The 23,552-nt window shown below is 39.9% G+C and overlaps 1 protein-coding gene across 2 annotated transcripts in view; it reads right to left on the bottom strand.

Moving 5' to 3' along the window:
• The window catches only part of LOC145985027 (furin-like protease 1), an 844,450-nt gene that overhangs the window by 162,883 nt on the left and 658,015 nt on the right, over window positions 1–23,552 (bottom strand). For both annotated transcript variants that reach the window (XM_083118535.1, XM_083118536.1), the window contains one exon: window positions 17,299–17,397. In XM_083118535.1, the coding sequence (XP_082974661.1) occupies window positions 17,299–17,397 (99 nt within the window). The remainder of the gene's footprint in view (window positions 1–17,298; window positions 17,398–23,552) is intronic.

The following is a 23,552-nucleotide window of genomic DNA, read 5'->3' as shown; positions in this document are numbered from 1 at the left end:
CTTGTGCACCATGGTGAGTCACGAGATGTACTTGCATGTAATTTCTAAATGCGCCATCTATAGTTTTGATCTGTGAATATGTTACCACGGAAAAGGGATTCAACATTGTCCAAGTTTATGGAATCATTTTGCAGCGAGTGTGCATTGCACATTTATTTATATATTTATTTACTTAAAGTTTCAGATACAGTGCTGAAAGACCATTGTTTCCACTTTTGGAAGTGTAATCCATTATCTTTAGTGCGTTAACTGCTCATGCATTTGTGTTACAGTAATTCACAGATGGAACTGATGAATCCACGAAAGACACTACATATATTTCTTTCACTCACACACGAACACACACACACACACTACCCATAAACTCTCAGTGTCTATCTCTCTAGCAACACGAGTAAGAAAAGTTAATATAATGTCCCCCTCCCCCACATGTTTATATTCAATCCAAATCTCTCCACATAGTATTACATGATTTCTACATTTATTTTAACTACTTCCTCTTTCGCTGAGTTCTAAGTTTTTCCTTAACTCACAACGTTCTGCTTTTTATCCTATTCCTCACTACTTAGCTACACATGGCATCTGTCTCACTCTCTAGCGTCTCTCTTCATCCGCGTGTTCTACCCAAAACACACACACACACACATATATACAAGCACACGCACGCACGCACGCACACTCACCCTCGTGGTGCTCCACCGAGTAGTGCGTTTGGCTGACAGACGAGATTCTGGACGGATCCCGGAAATTTGTAATCTCAGGAATTTTTTCCACAATGTCCAATTGTGGAATTTCTCAAAATCTTTCTTCTCGATTGAGGCTTAGGGCTGAAGCCCCTCACCCTCAACTTCCCCCTTCAACTTTAAATCCAGCCCTGCTCTGTTACAAAATGGGCAACCAAAACGAATTCGTCTTTGTAACTGTGGATATCTACTTGCAACTGGAATCTACCACATCGTAGTTACCTTGTGGGACACCGGAGTTTAGAGTATATTCACATGATTTTGATTCTTTGTAAGTTACATATTGTCTCCTACCTTCAAGATATGATTTCAGTAAATTCAACATATTATTTGTCAAACCAAATAATCTCTGTCAGTGATTAGTGACTCAGTTTAGCGCATTCACAATTTATTTAGTTGGAAACATTAGATCATTCTTAGAACACGAACAAGAGCATTGACAAAGTATGTATATCCAAGTTAGGCTCAGATAGGCTAAATGGTAATGGAGTACAGTTTAGAGTAGGAACCGAACCACTGTGCAATGTGTCTCCATCAGAAATCGAACTCCAGACCTCTTTATTACAAAGCGACGACATTGTCGGAGAGGCCTCTTAAGATGTGGTACTGACTACGCTGTGTTCGATGCATGTTCCTGTAAGTGCAGCTTATTCTCAGTCTTGGGCGTTGGAAACACTTCTTCATCCGCTCGGTTTTTCTCCACTAACAAGCTCGTAACAGTAGTGACGTCACTGTAAGAAGACACTACATCTGGTTTGTAAGGTTGGACTGATCTCTTTTATCTTCCACTTCTTCAACTAAACAGTCCTCCAGTAACCAACTTTTAAAAAGCGTGAAAGAGTGTTGAGGACATCACCAGGCATTCTGCTCAACAAAAGGATAATCAACACAGCGTTCAATTAAAATTCATTTGTGAATCGCACCGTTCTCCGCCCTGTCCCCTTCCCACCAAAAATTCCAATTCCAGCTTTGAAACAAACTGCAACTTAACGAATTCAAGACTAAAGTAATTATGTCTGAAGGTTTCCTCTTTTTGACGCAGAAAAGAGGAAGAGAAGGTGGGCTTTAGTAATTGCCCCAGAGTTTGAGAGTAGCGTTGTAAGGTATCCTCCAACTTTGCCCCGCTTTTTCCAATTGCCTTACTTTCTCCACTCTAGAGGTTCGCTGCGGTGGAGGGGGGACGGCGCGATGAATGTCAATTACTCCCTTCAATTGAGCTCGTTGCTTTCCGCCGCCGACGAAAATGTTTTTTTCTAGTTTCATTATCCGAAAACTCGATCAAGGGAAAGAAGTTACTCTCTCTCTCTCTCTCTCTCTCTCCCCTCAGTCTATTTCTACTTCTCTCCGAGTTTCTCTACTCGTATTTCTACCTCTTGTTTCTCTTTCTCACTCACTTTTAACCTCGAGAGTTGTGCAACAGTAACAAAAGCAAACGACTAAATTAAAATTCCTCTTTCTGAAAAGCTGTGATCCGCTAAAGAAGTCTATCCAGACGAAACAGTTATACGATGAAAGTGGAAATAAAATGGGGGAGAAAGGCAAAGGAAAACTGGTATTCTTTATGAGATATTCTCAGCCTGGACTTCTACTTTTTATGCCCATTTAGCTTTGGGATATTTACATGAACAAAATCTCCGCCTGTGAATCTTTCTTCTCCTTCTTAAAAAAAAGTGTAATAGCAAGAGAATATTAATTTGAGAGCTTAGAACCTTTCATGGAGTACGAAGAGAGTACATAGTAAAGGAAGTATACATTGTTTGTAAGAAATTGAGTGACACATGAGGTTTCAACACGACTTGAACCTCAAGTTTCGTTCGTCATTGAATACGATATCAATATTTCTGAAACATATTGGAGCAATAAAACAAACCAACGTACTAACAAATTAGTGAGCAGACAACAACTTATTATAATGGCGTAGTGGTAACGTCGTCGCCTTGTAATCAAGGGGTCCCGGGTTTGATACCCGGTGGAGGCACATAGTGGTTCTGATCCCACTTTAAACTGTAGGTCCAGTCCCGATTAAACCCATATGTGCATAAAAGTGGACTTATAACTTAAACTCAAATTCAACAACTTAACATACGATTAACTAAAGAACTATTACTAATAAGAATGCCATTAACAACAATAATAATGTGCCATTGCCGCTACATATGCTGAGAACCAGAAAACTGAATCAAATACCACAGATAGTACATATTATCTTTCTACTTCATATATTGCATCATACCGTTATGTCACATATCCGGTTGTGTAGGTAGAACCACAAATATTCTCAATCTCGGCAACAGTGAAGGTGCTGTGATCAACACCATGCTCTGACGGCTCTGATGTTCTGAGATGTCCCAGATAACACAGCTAGCATGCCAGCTAGACGCTTTACCAGCTGGAGCTGGTTCTTACTGTGCGCATGCGCGCGCCTGTCTGTCTGTCTGTAAGTGCGTGTGTGAGGAAGAGAGTATATTTAAAAGAATCATTGGAACTTAGCACGAATACACTTTATTAATTCTTTGTAGCAAAGAGCATACATACTCTGGCGATAGTGTTTCTTCTTCCTCCCAGTTTTAGAAAATACGGATTTTTTTTTAAATGTCCTATGGTGCAATTTCAAGTGAAATGTGAGCCTGAAATGATGACTCACAAGATTGACAAAATATAAAAATTAACTAGATCGCGAATTATTGAAATTGGCACTTCTTATTTTACACCGAAAATCTCATCTCCAAACACCACCCTTTCCACTCAAGGTATAAATAGTTGAAACCAGAATGGGAAGATGCAAGTAACTGCGAAAATATAATCCTCTCACATCTCAATCTACAAATACTACTCTCTCTCTCTCTCTCTCTCTCTCTCTCTCTCTCTCTCTCTCTCTCTCTCTCTCTATCTATCTATCTATCTATCTATCTATCTGATAGGTTCGGAGTGAAGGACATGGTAATGTAGATTATTATAAGTTGCACAAGATAAAAAAGAACTACACGGTGAACAATTAACATATTTAATAGAAACTGGACGTTATGTCCGAAACATTCAAGTACATTGAATCATGATACAGCAAGAATTCACACAGAATACATCTGCTTATGATTTCTCTTTTTCTGGCCGTGAAGACCAAGCCTTGTAGCCATACGCTTAATACCTGGACCGTATCATACCTCCAGGTGTCCCATTAAAAAAAAAAATCAGGTATGCTGATAACCGTATCGATCTGGTGGATGGCGAATCCTGGTAGATCTTCTCGGAGATGAGTGAGACATGTTAGGACCTGGTCCTGTGTATCCGGCTCTGCCTGGGATAGGTTTTGGTACTGTTCCACCGGGGTTGGCTGAATTTCTATTTGGTATTGTAACGTTGAAGTCGTCGCCATCTGCAGTGTCACGTGAAACACGTCTCTTCAACCACTTGGGATGTACCACTCCTTTCATTTCATCTTCTAGCATGATTTCGTAGAGGATGCTATCCCCAATACGACGAATAACAACTCCTGGGATGTAATTCGGAGTACCGTGCTTAGGTTATTGAACCCAAACTGCTGAGTTGATGGCGAAAGTACCATATCTCGATGAAGAGTCGTTCTGAAACTTTGCTGACTTCCTCGACTTGAATGGAGATTCACTCGATAGAGGCACATTGTTTGGTTCCCACCAAAATCTGGGTCGGTGTTTCAAGACCGAAAGTGCTGGTAGGCTTTCTTTTCCACCCAGTCGCGTGTTCCGAAGGACGAAATGAAGGTTGGCGATCCCCATATCCAGTTCAAGCGTGCTCAGATTGGGTTTGTCAGTTATAAGCTTGACAAGAGCGGTTTTGACAGTACGAACGTATCGTTCGGCTAAGCCGTTGCTAGGGCTGTGATAAGGCGGTGAAGTAACATGTTCGATGCCATTCTTAAGGCAGACGTTACGAAATTCGAGTGAAGTGAAGGTTGGGCCGTTGTCGGATACGATAGTATTTGGTATCCCTAGCGTGGCGCAAGATTGCATAAGCCAGCGGATCGTTTCCTTTGTGTCCAATGTGTGTACAGGCCATACTTCTGTCCACTTGCTGAAGGCGTCTACTATCAGTAGGAACTTACGCCCTGCAAAGAAAAAGTGGTCTATATGCCATCTCTCGTTCACGTACGAAGCGAGAGGCCATGAAGAATCGGGTCCGTTGTGGACCTTAGGAGCGTTTGCTCGGCATGTATCACATCTCGTTACAAAATGTGTAATTTCCGCTGATATGCCTGGCCACCAAAATCGGGACAGACCCAACTCTTTCATGCGAGTTGAACCTATGTGTCCATCGAGTAAGGCTCTAAGAACTTCTTTCCGTTTAACTGCGGGAATGATAAGTCTACCCAACCACATGAGCGTTCCCTGCCCGTACGTAAGGTGAGCTCTTCTTTCGAAGAAAGGTGCGAGCTACTTCCGATCGGTAGACGTGTCGAGTTGATCTGGACAACCATTTACTACACAGGAGACAACTAATGAGAGGAGTGGGTCTTCTGAAGTGGCGTTCTGTATTGAGTCTCGAGAAAGAGGAGCTATAGAGTCTTCAATGGAGCCGAAATATACATGAAGTTCGTCTTCTTCAGCTGGTATTGTGTCACGTGTTTGCGTACGCAACCTGCTTAGCATGTCAGGTACTTCTACTTTGCTGGAATGAATTATATTATATCGGTATGAAGATAAAAGTAGAGCCCATCTCATCAATTATTGGATGAATGTTTTGAAATGGCTCGATCCGGAGAAAATATAAACTTTACAGCACGTGCGTCTGTAACAATCTCGAACTTGGATCAGAGTAAAAAGTTGTGAAATCGCTTGCTTCCGTGAACTATGGCTAGAGCTTCTCTCTCTACCTGGGAGTATATCCACAGCCGAAAGGAGACCCATCGGTGATAAGTACTACTGGCTTTGTTGGGTCGAAAGGCACAATTGGATTTATCTGTCGAAGTTCCGCCATGATGCTGTCGAACTCGTGCTGACAGTTATCATCCCAGTTCCAAGAGACGTTTTTCTTGAGTAAAGAAAGCAAAAAGTGAAGTTTCGAAGCTAAGTTGGGTACAAACTTTCGATGAAAGTTGATCATCCCGATGAAGGAACGTAATTGTGATTTTGTCTTGAGGTGGTGGAGAATTTAGGGCGACCTCCAAGTTCTTGACTGACGACCGTATACCAGTGACGTCAATCTTGTATTCTAGGTACTCGATAGACGAGGTTAGGAATTGGCTTTTGCTGGCGCTCGCTTTAACGTTGTGTTTGGCCCGACGACTCAGGACATCACACGTGCGTGTGAAGCATTCTTGCAATGTTTCACCTCCGACGATGACGTCATCAAAGTAGAAGGAAACTCCGGGAATGTCATCTAGGATCATCGCTAGGACCATTTGAAACAGATCTCCACTTACGTTTTGCCAAAAGGTAGTCTGTGAGGTTTATATAATCCCCAAGGTGTGTTGACGACAGTGATGTGTTTGGCAGCTTCAGAAAGTTCCAACTGTCCGTAAGCCATTTGAAGGTCAATTACCGTAAAGTATTTATACCTGGCCAACTTAGAGAAAATATCCTCGACTCTAGCAATGGGAAACTTGACGTTTTCAGTCATTTAATTCACCGTTCCTGAGAAGTCAGTGCAGAGACGAAGTGAGCCATCTTTCTTGGTAACAACGACAAGTGGTGAGGCCCAATCAGAATATTCGACCGGTTCCCATAACCCTACTTTCACTAGATTTTGAACAGAATCCTGAACACGGTCTCGAATACCGTAAGGAACTTCGTAATGTCTACGAAATATCGGTGCAGAGTTGGATCTCAGTGGTATATCGACCAAATAAGGTGCAACGGGCTTGGTCAAATCAGCATAAAAGATTTTCTCGTATCTAGAAGAAATTTCTCGCCTTAGGTCGTCGGCACCAGCGTTAGTAATAGTACCTTGTACGGTATTAGTTGAAAGAACACTGGCTGTAACTAATAATCGCCTCCAAGATGGTTGAATAATGTCCAACCATGTACGATCGATCAATGGATATAAAAGTTTCTCCTGACAAAGAAAGACAGGTAAAGTATAATCCCTATTGTCTAAGTATAGTTTGACGGAAGTTTGTGCTGTTACACGTACATATTCCTCGTTTACACCTCGTAATCGTAGGCTAACATAATGTGGAAACAACTGGTCAAAATACTTTTCGTTGAATAGAGTAAAAGCAGACCCAGTATCTACTTCACATTTAACAATACACTTATTGATTTTGAGATTTATTATGAAGCTATCCGAACTGAATTGCTGCTCCAAAATGTGTTGAGTAGAAGTAACCAGTGTGGAATGATGACTGAGCGCATCATTGTTGAGATGTTTGAAGCTGCACGTAGACAACTTATCGATGTTGTGCTCCGCGAGGTTGAACTGGACGGTCTATTCACGGCTCTATCTTTCTGCTTCTTTCTGCATCGTATATTCCAATGGCCTTGTCGTTTGCAGTAACTACAGGTTGCGTTTCTTGCCGGACATAGACCTTGTGGGTGATTCTTTGCGCAGTTGCCGCACTGGAAGTGTGAATTTTGCCTGGTATCTGTTGATTTCTGAGGTTGATTGCGACTGTTCTGCTTCATTTCGTCCGAGCGTGAACTCGTCGAAGGGCCTGTGTGGCGATCTGGATTCATCCGCGTCAAATTTCTTGAGTTGGTGGCAAAAGTCACAGATTCTGCATTGTACTTATTCGAGAATAATTTAACTTCTCGTTCTAATAACTCACAATGCAAAGCAATTTCTTGACATTTAGCAAAGGAAAGATCACTTTCAGATAATAATCTTTTTCGAGTACTTTTCAGATAATAATCTCTTTCGAGTACTTTTCAGATAATAATCTTTTTCGAGTACTGTCTGACTGTGCACCAATAAGGAATTGTTCAACAAGTGCCTCATCTAAATACTGCTCATACGCACATTTGGCTGCTTGTTGTTTGATTCTCACTACGAATTGAGTAACTGATTCTCCTTGAGACTGAATACATTTCCGAAACTTGAACCTCTCTGTAAACTTGTTGGTTTTGGGCCTGAAGTGCTGAATCATTTTGTCGTGAATGACAGCATATGATAGATTATATGGCATTTCAGGAGCCGTAATATTGCGAAGTACTTTGAAAGCCTTAGGACCAATGACTGCTAATAAAACTGCTGCCTTTCTTTAATTTGCCACATACTGGGCGAGACAGAGTTGATCAAAACGCATGTAATAATTTTCGATATCTTCATTTTCTTCAAAAAATTCGCTGAATGTAATGTTGAGAGCCATGTTGTTGAAACTTCAAATTACATTAACTGATAGAAATCACTGGCATGCAGTGGCGTCTCGTCCCTTGGGGCTTCCGGGGCTTAGCCCCTAAAGAAAAACGGACGTATTGACGTAATTTTCAATCACCATAATACATAACTATCACACAATCTTTTAAAAGCCGATTTTTACCGACGTAAGTTCATCGTCAGCAGCAACTGATACGATAGCGCTCCTAGCGGCATTGATGTCAGTTATCATCTCGGGGCTCGTCGCAGAGGAAGGCGTGGTCTACGCTACAGTGAAGGTCACGTGCTAGCAGAAAGAGCGAAGGGAGGGCTGCAATGGGTTTGGGTGTTGATTCGGGGCTACTTCCGTGGCGTCGCGTTCGTTCCATCCCGCGTGTTGTAGTGTAGCGTTGTGGTGGCTTTTATTCGCTATGAACAAAGTGGATTTCTTGTTGGCAACACCATTTCAGACATTGAGTGACCAAGAAAAACTTGTTGTTAAACAATTAGGTTTAGAGGGCTTCAATGAAAAAATAATTACAAAATTAATTTAAAAAAATAATTACAAAATTTGCTGAGCAGAAGAACAGGAGAGCACAGTTCTTGTTTAAATGAGAACCAACGTTCGTAGAAAGGTACGTTTCACAGCAATACCTGTTTCTTTTGTAATTCATGTGAATGGTCATTATATTTTAAATATAAATTTAAATAAATTCTTTAAAAAAAATAAGTCCAATTTTGTAGTTTAGAAGAAGATAAATACCTGTTTTTTTGTAATTCATATGAATTGTTATTACCTTTTAAATACTTTTTTAAAAAAATAAGTCCCGTTTTGTAGTCTAGAAGAAGAAAAATACCTATTTTTTGTAATTCATTTGAATTGTCATTATATTTTAAATTCTTATAAAAATAAGCCCCGGCCAAATTTAAGGCCACGAGACGCCACTGCTGGCATGTATGAAAGTTACGTAGTGTAACTGAAACTTGCTTTTGCATAAGCGTGAACAAAATTAGCAAACTTGAATGTTACCTGTAAGACACCATCTTGTTGATTTGCTACATGAAATCTTACTTGTCATAATCTCGTGCCGGTAAAGTCATAAGTCATCCTGACGATACGATTAGAATCCTTCAAATCCGCTATTCACTGTCCACAGCGCCAAATTGATAGGTTCGGAGTGAAGGACATGGTAATGTAGATTATTATAAGTTGCACAAGATACAAAACTAGACGGTGAACAATTAACATATTTAATAGAAACTGGACGTTATGTCCGAAACATTCAAGTACATTGAATCATAATACAGCAAGAATTCACACAGAATACATCTGCTTATGATTTCTCTTTTTCTGGCCGTGACGACCAAGCCTTGTAGCCATACGCTTAATACCTGGACCGTATCACTATCTGTGCGTAAGATGGTGTCTGATCTTCTTTCTTGGCAATCAGCATATGTAGCAGCATTTCGTGGGAAATTGATCGAACTCTGCATCCTTTAATTTCAAGCATTAACCTGTACATAATCGGGGGAAGATCCATGAGAATGTATTGGTTAGTCCGAGCCACACTTGACTGCTGATGTTTCTAATTCGTTCTCACATGTATAGAGATAATCCCTAATGCGCTCCTCATAATTTCCATCAACCACAGAAGTTTTGATTCATGCACACAAATATGGCGGTAAAAAAAATGCACACAATGTTAATTTATGCATCAAACGCAGGCGGACGCAATGCCCACAGGTCATCGAAGGCAAGATCTTAGGGGAGAGCCTGCGTGTGAATGACACGCCCAAATCTTTAGCGTCGGACGCAGCGGATGCCGCAATCCGATGCAGATGATCCCTCGGCTGTTCCTGAGAGGGGAATGTGGGCGACGTAAGGCAATTAGGATATGCCAAAGCAACAAACGAGATTCCAGCAGTCCAGAATAGCATGGCAGGAACTACAGCATCTGACCGACACTATTTCAGCTATTCTCATCAGTAATTGAAAATTCAATTACTTATTACTGAAAAGATGGGTAGGTTCGCAGGGTGAATTATAGGTCTAACCCTGTCGAAATATTTTCAACTTTCTTTACAGGGAAAGTATCTAGTTGAAATGAAGCTTGCTATAATGTTATAGGCAGGTCTGTTTAGTTCTCTTCTCAGTCTTGCCTGGAGCATCGCAATTATACTGGCAATCTCGTATGTGTATCATTTCGATGTTACAGGAGAAAAATCCTGAATGTATGCAACCACGCTGAACAAGTTCACATGGATGAATTTTGCAATTACAACAAACAACGCAAAAATCCATCCATAAATAAACTGGTAGACACTCTCTTGGAATGTCTGAATAAGTTGTATAGGAAATAAATTTTGGTTTACATTATTGTTTATCAAAGTCTCGAACAAGAACGAGATTCTTGTACACTAACTCTCGGCTCGTCTAGATTATACACAGGTTCTCGGCCTTGTCCCGACAAGTCTCGAAACTCTAAAGGTCTGCTCTCGTTTTTGTTTTGATTTCTCGGTAGCGATGAGAATTTCAGTACCTTCTCGTTACAAACATTAGACAATGAGTATCTCGAGAAATGCGACAAGTCATTTCTTATCAACGGTCAGGTGGCTGTTATTTTAGACCTTGTCCTCCCAAATCACGGTAAACAGAACAACCAAATGTGTCTTGGTAAGGTGGTCTGGTGTACGTGTATAAAACCACCACAATGGATTCCATACGCGTTCAGCATATTCATTCATTTTTCTAACGTCTTTGCATTTCTACAATAGTCTTTCTTGGGGTGATAGTCGCAAAAGTATACTAGTTTCCTGGAAAGATTCAATTCCTATCTTGCACGTCATCCAGATCACAAGGGATACCGCAATGTCGCACAAGATAATGATACTTTTTATAGTGTCGACACTTCAGGGAACACAGCAAGAGAAATTTCGCATTGCAAATACAGTAAAGCTACTACCATTAGACTCCAACGGTATAACCTGGTACATTTCCCGCCACTAGGTGATTTCTCGTTTGCTGGAAGACCTTGGCAGCTATCACGTGAGTGCCTCCATCCACTGAGCGGAACGCTGGAAACAGCACATGCTTTGTTCTCTGTCAGAGCTCGCCGCTCAATTTGAAAGGGAAATTATAGCATAGAGGGGAGAGGAAGGTAACCGACACATAGAACGTAAAAGATAAGAATTTGCCCTCTAAGGGCTTGAATAACTCACTGATACTGGTGCTTGCTCTTGCGAAGGGCGTGTGCAATAGCCCGGCCAGATTTGCGCAAATATACATTTGTCAACAACATCCCACTACAGTGGGACCACAAGCAAAAGAACCTGCGCAGAACCGCGTGTACTGTGCGCCGTACTCGTGTCCGGAGTGAAGGGGTAGAGTGGAGTATGCTTACCCCTGGCACGACATGAGCGAAGGGTACTGGCCTAAGGTTCCTTTGTTTGTGGTCGCTCTATATCGACAGATCATTAACCGGCGGACACTGTACCAGGATCAACCTTCTGCCCTATAGTTCCCTGCAGGGTTGCTACATCTCAGGTGACTTTCCTGGAATGTCGAAGCCGCTGGCACTTTCTGAATGAACCTCGTATCTATGACATCATAAATAAAGAAAGCTGTTGACGTCATGAAGTCAAAGCTGGCAACGCTGGGACATTAAAACTGAAAAATAAACAAGAAAGAAGAAAAGGGCAGCTGCTTAAGACGCTCCTGTAGAGTGAGAATTGAGTATCCATAAAGCAGGGAGAATGGAAGATGTTAACGAGCTACAGGATCCCATCAAGAAGTCAGGCCTCGCACGAGAACGAGATGAATATATGCAAAACAGCTCTCGAAGATATTCCACGGTGGGTAGGGGGGAATTGACGACTTCGCGAATGACGTCATAAAAGGAGAGACTGTCTAGAAGCTGCGAACAACAGAAATATTGCGACCTGGAGGTACGGAATACCTTCCCCAGGTTAAGGGGAAGAGACGAAAAGCTATAGAATTTCAATTCGGTGGAATGTGCTCCCGTAACGGCTTCGTTGGATGTTTCTTGCACTGAGTGTATCTTGGGCGTCCATTCTTTATATGCCATCGATCCTCTTCGATTGGTGGGCCGGGGACCAGAATGACTTTCAGCTAATTCAGCAGTCACCTAGATAGATCTAGGGATCATATAATACCATCAGTACACGACCCTATTCTGCTCACTGAATCAGGGTGCCATTTGTGATCTTATAAGAAAGGGGTGGTCTTAATGTGCTTACTGTCTTAGCTCCCACATAAAAAGGTTTCTATTAATTTAAACACCGCATGCATTATCTTTTTGTCTACATATTATGTACGCTCATAACTGAAAGTTAATTGCTTAAAATCTAATTTTGATGCCACATGGAACACAAATTAACACACCATTCTAACAAAACTCTAATAAAATTAAGATTTTGCTCGGGAAAAAGATTCTAAATTTATTTCCACTGTTATCATGCATGTGATAAGAGTAATAATCGACTCTAGTCAACACTAATACTGCGTTTTAACTGGGTTTACAAAGTATCTGATAAATGGAGTATTGCTTACTTAAACCGTACATAACAAACTTAAAATGCTGAACGTTGATTCATATTGTATTCCCTAAAGTTCAACACCACGTGGCTGGCAACTCAGAGCCAATATAAGATGAGGCAGGAATAATTATCCCTGGCTTTGGGATGTGTCATTCATAACCATATATATCGAAAACCTTCGATAGAGTAAACCACGATATTTTGTTAAGTAAACTCTCGTGTCATGACCTCTTCAAAGCAGCATTTCATTTCTTTGCTTCCTATCTGAAAGACCGTAAGCAGAACGTATCTTATAAAGGAATTTTAACAAAAGAGTTCGCAGTTTTCTCAGGAGTCACCAGGCAGAGGTGTCGCGTGAAGGGGGTTCACGGAGCACACAAACCCCCCTTGAAAACGGAAAATTTTCAATTTGTTTTCTTTTCTGTAAAATAAAACACTACAGTTCAATATACTTATTTTACAAAGCAGCTATATTCGTTCATGAAGTCTTCAGAATGCTTAAATTTTCCAAATTCCACCCGGCTGTTGACAAGAAAAGCTCACCAGGTTAGGCACGGAGAGCCCGGGGCACCTCTGGCGCAGTGAACTCCCTCTGCTGTATTCTTCCCGTGTTCTATCTAGTTCGACGGAAGAAGCCGAAAAAAGCAAGGGGGAAACTGGGAATCGGAGCACGTGCCCTTCCGAAAGAACACTCAACAGATGGCAGCAACTGTTTGGAGAATGCCGATAGCGGCCGAGGTGCGAGGTATTTTATTTTTCGTTTCGATTAGCTTCTGTATTGGGGAAAAGTAAACAGTCTTCAAGATATTATAATGCAAGCACTGTTTGCGTGTATTGTTATAGTAATTCCTAAGATCTTCGATGATTTAGCCTAATAGCCTATCTATAATTTCCAATACATTTCGCCAAAAATTAAGGGCGCTAACTTCCTCAACAACATTACAAATAGTTGTCGCGCACCCAAAGCCTTGCATGGCGAAGGTTTTATGATTTAAAACACTATATCACTAAAATGAGCAGATTTACACTTAACATCGACATTCAAAATTGTTGCTTAATCCTTCAGATAATGTAGACAAGTCAAAAAGAAAGAAGACGACGACACTGCTAGTAGAAACTAATATTTATCTCGGCACACATGTAAGCGAGTATGGATATTGAAAATAAATTATAATTGTTATAAACTCCTACAGGTAAATTTTAAAACAATAATTTTAAGTTTTGCGAATTGCTTGATTGATTGATTTGCTTTATAGTATTTTGCTTTTTGTGCCACTTTTGGCTAATTTGCGAAGATGGGGATGAGTGATGATATGATGAAATTGATGAATGGACACTCGCAAACATCCATGTCCAAGCCAGGATTAGAACCCGGGACCCCTGGCGTCATAGCACGATGTGCTAACCACTCCGCCACGGGACCGGCTCGCAATTTACAATTCGCATCATGAAGTTTGAGCATTGCCAGAGACTTACTTACCAAGCTGCTGTGAAATGTATTGTTTCCTTGCTTTTGAGGGCATTGACGGGCGAGGAGGAAGGGGGGAGGTGTTAAGCGGAAACTATAATAATTCACAGTAAATGAAAATTGGCCTGTGTTTTGTAAATAGATTTTCTGTGGGTGTTCTGGCGGACTGGCTAGCACAGTCCCAGGTTCGTATTCTTCATAGAACATGAATTATTATAATTATTGATATTTCTTGTTTTACTTTAGTTTATTATTTTTTCCTTGTACTCTAAAATTTATTAACGAAATATATTCTGACTTCACAAGAACAGTTCTGTACCGTTCAAATTTGTATAACTAAAATATAAATTATATTTATACAATAAAGAAGAAAAGGTGTATTTAGAAAGCAAAGGAATCCTTAAACATTCGCAAAAAAGACGTCCAAGGTCTATTTTATTTATTATATATATAATAACCCTTGGCGCGACAGCCCTCGAAGGGCCTTGACCTATCTCCCGACTGCCAGTTTCCCTCCCACAATCCTACCTAGAGGTGTGGAGTTCTTCAACCGGTAATGGGGTGACGTGTGGTCAGCATGTGTTCTTTCTGAATTAGTGGTTGATGTATCAATGATTCACTTTTAGGAGGTCGTGGGTTAAAATTTCGTGGGTCGACATTCTGAGGTTATCCGTGGCCTCCTTCAGTCACTCCCGATGGATGGTGGGGTGATACATTTGATGAACGCCGCTTACCAATTTCTAGGACTTTCCTGCGTTCTGTCATTATGTCCGGATGAATGACGTTAATAAAATCGATCAGCATAGGTTTTTGTAGCCTTGTTTAAAACTTGGTAAACAGTAATATGTTTTTGCGAGTTTTGACGCAGAATAGTTGATAGTTGTTGATAGTGTCAACTTGAAAAGTTTCAGCTCTAATGTTTATTAAATTTGCTTACTATTTTTGTCCTCAGAAACTCTAGACAAATACAGAGATAATCTTGTTACTTGGCTAGTGTAGGGCACTCTACAAACGGAAGTCATAGCTTCGATTCTTGGCTCAAATTTCGCCTTATTGTATGCTCAATTAATCAGTTGTCCACATTTACAGTTTTCTTCTCTGTGATTGCGATCAACAAATTGGTACTCAATGTGTTTGTATCCCCCCCCCGGTCTTGGGGGGGGGGGGTAAAATTTTCTCTGAATTTAGGCTGGGTGTGAACACCCGACGATTTACTCACACTGCCCCCAGGGCTCGAATCTCGGACCTCTGTTGTTTTTATTTTTAATCAATGACTTACCAAAGTACCTGTGTGACTCAGTCAGACTCTTATATGCGGATGACTTAAAATTCGGTAGGACTATTTAATGACTGCAAATCGTTACAAAATGAAATCAATACAGTAACGAAATAGTGCAGAATAAATGATCTTAATCTAAATATAGGAAAATGCTGCGCAATGGCATACTCGCTCAACAGAAAGCAAATTGAATTCAATTACAAAATAAATAACACAGGGTTAGAGAGATAAGATGAAAGATCTAGGAGTTACATTTGATTCAAAACTATCATTTGCAACACATATTGAAAGGGTCGTAAATGAGGCACACACAAACCTAGAGTACGCAATTAGAATGAGTAAAGAGTTTATGAACAAAGAAATAATGAAAATAACATTTAATGCCTCAGTCCGAAGCAAAGTAGAATACACAGTTGAAATATGGGCTCCTCAGGACAAAAAGTACACGCTTAAAATAGAAATGCTACAGTCTAAATTCATAAGGTACGCCACTCGCCACTTACAAAGAAGCAGGCATATATCCCTGATACGAATCATACACTTCCCTCTGTAAACACCACAACTTGCCATCTCTCAGCAAGAGAAGGAAGATGCAATTGCTCTGTTTCTTGTACAAAATCATGAACAATAATATCCAGGTACAACATCTACTAGAACAAATACACATACGTGTATACAAAGATCTCTTTTACTCAAGAAACAAAAGATCGAACATCATAAATAAATTACCTATCAGGAGAATGTGTGAAGTGTACAACAGATGTTCCGAAAGGGAACCAAAATTAGATATATTTCACAAGCCTATTGCGACATTCAAAAAATCTATTCAAAGGATGGAAGAATAAATGTCAACCATGTAAATATGAACGTATTTTTTTGTAAATCTATATTTCATTCGTAGTTTATACTCAATTATGTACATCGCTATAATTGAACATTAGCCTGTTGAGGTCAATGAATATTATAAATAAAATAAATAAATATTACTGTAGATTTATAAATGAATAAAAAGAGACTGTAAAATTATGCTAATATTTATTAATTAATAGTTTACCGAATGTTTTGTTTTAAATATCAACTCATTAAAATACTCAGAACGAATGAGGACTTCAGTTCCAAAATGGTTTTATTTTATTTTACTATAGTTCTTAATGTTATAAAATCAAACCCCTAGGTTATATCTTCCATCCTTGAATTTTACTGTGTTTATATCATTTTCATATTTCATGTAAATTATAATGCATTATGTAAGTATATCTTTATATTTTGTTTTGTCCGTGGCGGTTCAGATCTGAAACATTGAGTGTAAAAATATTATTTGTACGTATTCATGTAGGCAATTTTTGTATTGGATAGTTACGTCTGACATTTTATATAACTCTTTCAATCGTACTTCTACGTATTTTAATGTTTTTGTTTTTAATAACTATACTTTCTTTTGTGTACATGTACTTTAGCGTCGACATACTTTATGTTTATCAGAAAATATGTAACACTATAATTGGGCACTGGCCTATTGTGTTCAGATAAATAAATAAATAAATAGAGTGAGGTGGTTCAAGGGGGAGGAATCCTCCCTCAAACCGCACCTTGGACTGAATTATTTCATTTTTTGTGGTGTTGGAAATGCATGTAGGGATAAGATTTTCATGACTATGCACATATTCTTCAATCATAGATTGTCACACATAGAAAAAGCCTGGAGTAATGACGACGCCGTTGCCTTATAGCCAGGTAGCCCCGGGCTCCATACCAAGTGGAGGCAGGGAGTTGTTTGAATACCACTTTAAACCATAGGTCCAATTAGTTTATTTGTTCATAAGGTGGACTTTAAAAACAAACAAACTCATCCCAAAAGTACCCCTTCATCAGTTCAGAACCATGCTGATTGTCAAGCTCTCTTAATTTGTAATAATAATAATAATAATAATAATAAAGATTGCCAGAGGGCTGCTTAAGTTTAAGGAAGATACGCAATTACTCACCGCGGGCTCTTGAGTCAATCTCTTGTGGTGGTGGGGACTAGGATCGGGCGATCGTTTCGCCACTGTGTTGTGATGGAAATGATACAAGTCTGGAAATATCTGGAAAGAAAGAAACAGACATAAGTCACCTGCTAAGATTAAAATACTTTTTGTTTTACAAAAATACCAGAAATTTCAACAAAAATATTATTCCCTGACAACATCTTGACATGCTGGGTTCCTTAATATTTCTAATTTTCAGGGCAGTAGGCAGGATTTTCTTTCCGAGGTATCCAATCTTCGATTATGTGTGTAGGAAAATTGTTAGGGCGAAATATAAGTATTTAGATAACAACTCGCAATATATATCTGTCACTACTTATATCAACTGTGACTAACAAATCTAAAAAATTCTACTTTTTCCATAATGTCATCACAGCAAACTCACATAGCAGAAAGTTTTAGATTTTCGAGATGTTTTTTCATAGAATATCCGCAAAATGAGGTAAAATTTGTGAGAAATAAAAGTCACTTTTTCGCCGCTTACTATGAATGACTAGAAACAATTTCGGGCAACGATGAATGTTTTTGGTGTTTTCAAAACCGAAAACTAAAAGTTCTTAATGATATGGCATACGATACAAAATTTGAGGATGGTTTCACATCCTTGCATAACATAAAAACAAGCAAGAGTCAATCAACAACAGTTGTAATTTTCGAATAACTACAAAATCTGTAATTTAAACAATGCAACTTTTACTTCTGTAAAAAGTGCATTGTAGAGCAATCTAATGTAGCAAAATTTCGGGAGGGGTCCTTGCCTGGTAAGCCAATGCCTGGCTACGCTAACCTTTACATTAACCACTACATAGAGCAGAAAGAGGCAAAAACATAAATAGACAAGAAATGAAAGTCACTACAGTGAGTTTTAAAAATTAATTTATTATTTATTGATTGGTGTTGATTGAGGTGAAAAATGCATCACTACTATATTATGGGTGGCAAGTGCAGCTCCGAATCCTTTCAGATCTCTCGTTTTAGGGCAAAATTATGATTTTTCGCGCGATTATATCAGTACTTCGGCAAATCTTGTATGCATCTACGGGCAAAATTGTGGACTGCAAGCATTACCAACAGAGAACTGTTGCCAATAAATTTATTTATCTTTCTTTGTGACCCCTCACCCCCCACACACAGCTATTAGGGATAACATCGAGACGAAACGAGACTTGGTAGAGTTTCATATCGTTTCAGGTGTGAAGAGGTACGTCTTGACATAAAGGCAAACATGTGTCTTGTTCTCGACTCACTCACTCTCTCTCTCTCTCTCTCTCTCTCTCTCTCTATCTCATATACAGGGTGGTCAAAAAAGAAGTTTGCAACTTTGTAAGTGTACAGTCAGAAAAGTTACAAAACAGATTGTGGTGACATTTTGCAAGGAAAATACATCAAGTTTGTCTAGCGTTGTGGAATAGTAACGAATTCCGCCACCGCAAGAGACAGCGGCAGTCCGGTTAAAAAATGGTTGCTTTCACAGGTCAAGAGCGAACTTCCTGTGTGTTTTGACCGCATCAACTTCCAACAAGATGGCGCACCACCTCAGTACCTCGTCAAAGTCCGTGATATCCTCAATAACCGATTTCCAGGTAAATGAATGAAACCCCAAAACTAAAAATCTAGTGCTGGCAAATCAGGTGAACGAGGTGGCCATGCAATTAGCCCACTTCGACCTAGACCAAACTCCGACCACCGTTACTCCCAGGCAGTGGCGGCGATTAGGGGAAGGGGACTTGCATCCACTTCTTTAAACTTTTGCCATCGCACTATGCTAAACCTTATCTACCAAGGGTAAGTAAATTGTCCTTGCCCTCAGTTTTGGAACAAATTGCCGCCACTACCCCCAGGTACCATTTATTAGAGGATTGTTGTACCCCATAGCCGCTCAATGCAGTGACATTGCTGGAAAATTTCTGAAACCATCTGGCAGTCAGGCGCCCTTCCGACGACCACCTCGATTCTCTCTCTCTCTCTCATCAAACACACACACACACACACACAGGAAGAGAGGATAAAGAAAAAGAGTTACAGGAAATGTGACGAATGACATTTCGAAAATCTAGGTTCAACGTTAGAAACGGCAGACAGTTACTTTAAAGTTTTGTTCCAAAACACCTGGTAGGTTAGAGATAAGAACAGTATAAAATAATGGTCACTGCACGTACTCGTGCGGAGGGGAGAGCTACATGGAACAAAAAGGCACGCAATACACGCAACAACACACGCACGCCTAAACGTACTCTCGTAGAGCAACAAAAATAAAGCCTTCAAACAACAATTCAGAAATGGCTTCGATTTTTCATGCTTCGGCTGATTGCCAGGGATAACATACAATACATTCGAATTCCGTCACACTCCACCCTCCAACGCGCGCTTCCCGCAACTTTTTATTTTTTAAATTTCCCGTGAATACCACCGCAATTATTTACCGTTTCAGGTATCGACTTTTTTTTCTCCTCTCGCCGTTCTCGAAACTGCTATCGAATGGCAATGAAGCTCTCTAAAAACCATTTTCAGGCCAACTGAAATGTCAACAATGCACATGGACGCAAGGCAAGGGCAAGGGAACTTGTAAGAGCCAATTAGAAAAATGCGTTGCAACAAAGAATAAAGAAAACAATGACACTTTTTCTGACCTTTTAACTGGTCGTCGTAAAATCACAAATGTTCTCAGAGTTCTTTGATCTCCCACGTGACTGCTTTGTGTTACCAGATTACGGTGAATTACGATTTGGGTGGGTTTAAGGGCGAACGAGGTACTTTTAGTTGTGCTCCGTGTCGTTCGTCATGACTACTTGCATTATCCCTTTTTCGTATTTTCTTTGTTTATACGTTTCTCTTTAACTATATTTTTTTCTCTTTCTTTGTTCTCATTTATTTACCTTTTATCGAGCATTATTCTCATTTCCAGCAAAGACATCCCTGCTGAACAAGCTCAGGCACCTGGAGACCCGATGAGGAGAGAAGAGATGTTATAAACCTAAAGCTTTTCATAAAACTTCGTGGCGCAACGGCCCTTTTGAGGGCCAAGCCTTGCCAAACACCTATTTGTGGTCAGTGCATAGAGTTCCAATGCCGCTGTTTTCTTGCTTTTTAGGACAAAGCCCGTTAAAATTGATTTCAAGTACCTCCCAAAATACTAAGTCAAGATCAAAATCCTTTAACCGGGAATCGAATCCAAGACCGTTCACACCAAGAGCATAAGCGGGAGTCATAAACATTTTCCTTAGATCCCTCAAAATAGAGCAATGTCATCTAACCGGCTCTCTATTTAAAATGTGTTTGTGTGGGCACAGTAGGTAGCTATCAGATTATATAGATACATAGAGAATAGCTCTAAAACATCGCAAAGATATGATTAGCACCTCCATCTGCTTCCGCCTGCGCAACAACTAACCAAAAAAGCCCGAAGCGCATGGTACTGACATCGAAGTGTGATTCATCGATTCAATTCGGAGGGCGGAACACATATTTTACATACGCATCAACGTTCAGAAGCATTTATGAATTCAGATATATTTTTTCAGCATAGACATGTGACCCATTCGAGTCAGTTCAAGTTGTCCGTTTACTTACGTCAAAGTGGTGCCATATCTGGACACACACACACATGAACGTCTTTCAAATGGTCCACGTTGTGCTTTTGCCTAGCAATTCTTTATTCTCCGCAACGTCCGCCCATGGACAGGGAAAACCAATCCATTCATTAGATCGTTCCCTGCATCGGGGATAGACGGGGCGAATTTCATTACGTTGCCGCAGATGTCACTGGAGTACGCATCAGCGCAAGAAGATGTCTTCCTCTGAGTGGAGAAACTTGCAGGGGAGACTACACGAAGGGGAGAAACCCCTATTCCAGCAAATTGAATTTACCAAGGGGGAAGGGAGAACCATAAGTGCACTGGTGGCGAAGAAATGAATTTCTAGAATAACTCGGTCTCCTGTCTGGAAGACTGTCAACACGGCATCGGCTTCAATAGACAAGATGTTCCCTCATCTTTGATTTGGGGTGAATGCAATGATATCACGACCACCACGTAAACAATAGTAATACTTTGCTTTTCTTTGTTTTCTAAGACCACTTTATGCTCAGATACGCTAATCGGTGCTGCAGTTTAGAACGGGATCCGAATCACGCTCCAGGGGGAATTGAACCTGGGCCCACTTGATCACTCTTGGGGAGGCCGAAGAGTAGGCTACAATTAACTCAACCAGTATAGATCCAGTTCCTAACACTGAAAATAAATGTAGTGCAACGACCCCTTTAGGATCAACCCCTGCCAAGCGGCTTCTCATGGGTTAGCGCATCGAGTCCCATTGCCGCTGTATTCTGGCTTTCGAGACAGAAGCGCGCTACTTCTTTTCGAATACCTCCCAATTTGGCGTCACTTTACCAACACCAAAACTCTGAAGCTCCCGCCGGTAGTCGAACCCGGGACTTCTAGCACCAAAAGACGAGAGCGCTAACTATTCGGCTAGAGAGAGACCGTAACAAACAGAGATTTTGATTCTGATTTGATTTAGTTTATTTTACTTCGCGTTTTGTGTCTCTTGGCTAATTTGCGAAGATGGGGATGAGTGATGAAATTGATGAATGGACATTCACAAACAACCAAGCCCGACCGGGATTCGAACCCGGGACCCTTGGCGTCGTAGCGCGATGTGCTAACCACTCGGCCACAGGGCCGGGCAACAAACAGAGAGAAAGAGAAAAATAACATTATAGTATTTAGATGCAACGGTGCTCTTTTTCGGTTCTTTGTTATCAAATTTAATTATGGAGCTCTGAGTACGAACAGGAATGGGCAAATTCAATTAAACTTTGTCTCTCGAAAACCACGGTGTGAATGTAGAGTCGGCTGTTTCCGGGATGAAAATTCCAGTGTATAAAATTCACATTAAGTACCGTCGGTACATTGATCTAGAATTTACTACGTCCCCTTTGCAATTATGCGATGTATGTTGTTAAGCATTCGAGGGCTCTAAAAAAACTCCATAACGTAAACAAATGGTCAGATTACAGGATGTAAATACGTATGTTCTGCTTTATGAAGACAACACTTGTCCTAATAAGATAAATGTATTGCAAATGTTAAAAATGCAACAGTTTGAATCTCTAAACACTGCCATCATGAAACATTTTTTTATACTTATATAACCTAGAAAACAGCAAATTCTCTTTATCATTATATGTCTATGAAACAGACACTAAATGAGAAACATAAATAAAGTTTTTGAACATAAAATCCTGAGAGAAATATCTGGGTCTAATCGAGATAATGCGTATTCTTTTGCTGATATTATTATACTTAATTTGATGGCAAGACGACTTACGGTGACAGTCCATGCATCGGGAAATCTAATGGTAAGAGATCAGTAGGACAGCCAATACAAATGTGGAAGGAAAATACTGTAACGAGCAGCGTAAATTAGGAAAGATAGTCAAGATTGGATTGCCCTCACGCATGTTCAGCGCTAAGAGTCCCATCGCTGCGGTTTTCCGGCATCCTAGACCGGATTTGCGTTACCATTTTTGTATATAGATACTTCATATTTATTTATTTATTTACTGCCCTCAACAGAGGTAAACCTACAATTACAGACGGCAGAAATAAAACAAAGAAAAAATACAATTAGGAAATATATAAACATACATCAACCGATAATACAAGTAATCAATAACGTAACCAATAATGAAATTAAACAATCTGGCCCTTTCTCTTGTCTTTCACCATACAAGAACAAAGACTTATGCAATAATTACAAATATAAAATACCTATAGATATATAATTGTAGAATATAATGGAAAATAATGGGAAAAATAGTGATACCGGAATGATTACAGTGTATTTGTTGTCATAATTCTGATTCAATCATTTTTATATAGTTTGAATGGCAATGAAAAATCTAAGGCCTGTTTATTCATTGAAAGCGTATTATACAAATCACACATTCTAGTTAATGGGCTGCTTTTATATATTTCTGAGTTTTAGGAATTTTCGGGATCAGTAAGTTTCGCCCACGTAAATTACTTTTTCTCGTATTGAATTGCAGTTGACTGAGGAAATAACTATTGTCTAATATACCGTTTACAGTTTTATGTAATTATAAGTGATACAGAATATTCCGCCTATTACAAACACTCTTAAAATTAAATTCATGTAGCAAATTTTGATATGGCACATTATATTGTACTGGCTTATTATATTTTATATAA

Source organism: Lepisma saccharinum, chromosome 3 (assembly GCF_977018435.1).
Source record: "Lepisma saccharinum chromosome 3, izLepSacc3.1, whole genome shotgun sequence".
Classification (NCBI taxonomy): Eukaryota; Metazoa; Arthropoda; class Insecta; order Zygentoma; family Lepismatidae; genus Lepisma; species Lepisma saccharinum.
This window is presented reverse-complemented; position numbering and strand designations above follow the sequence as displayed.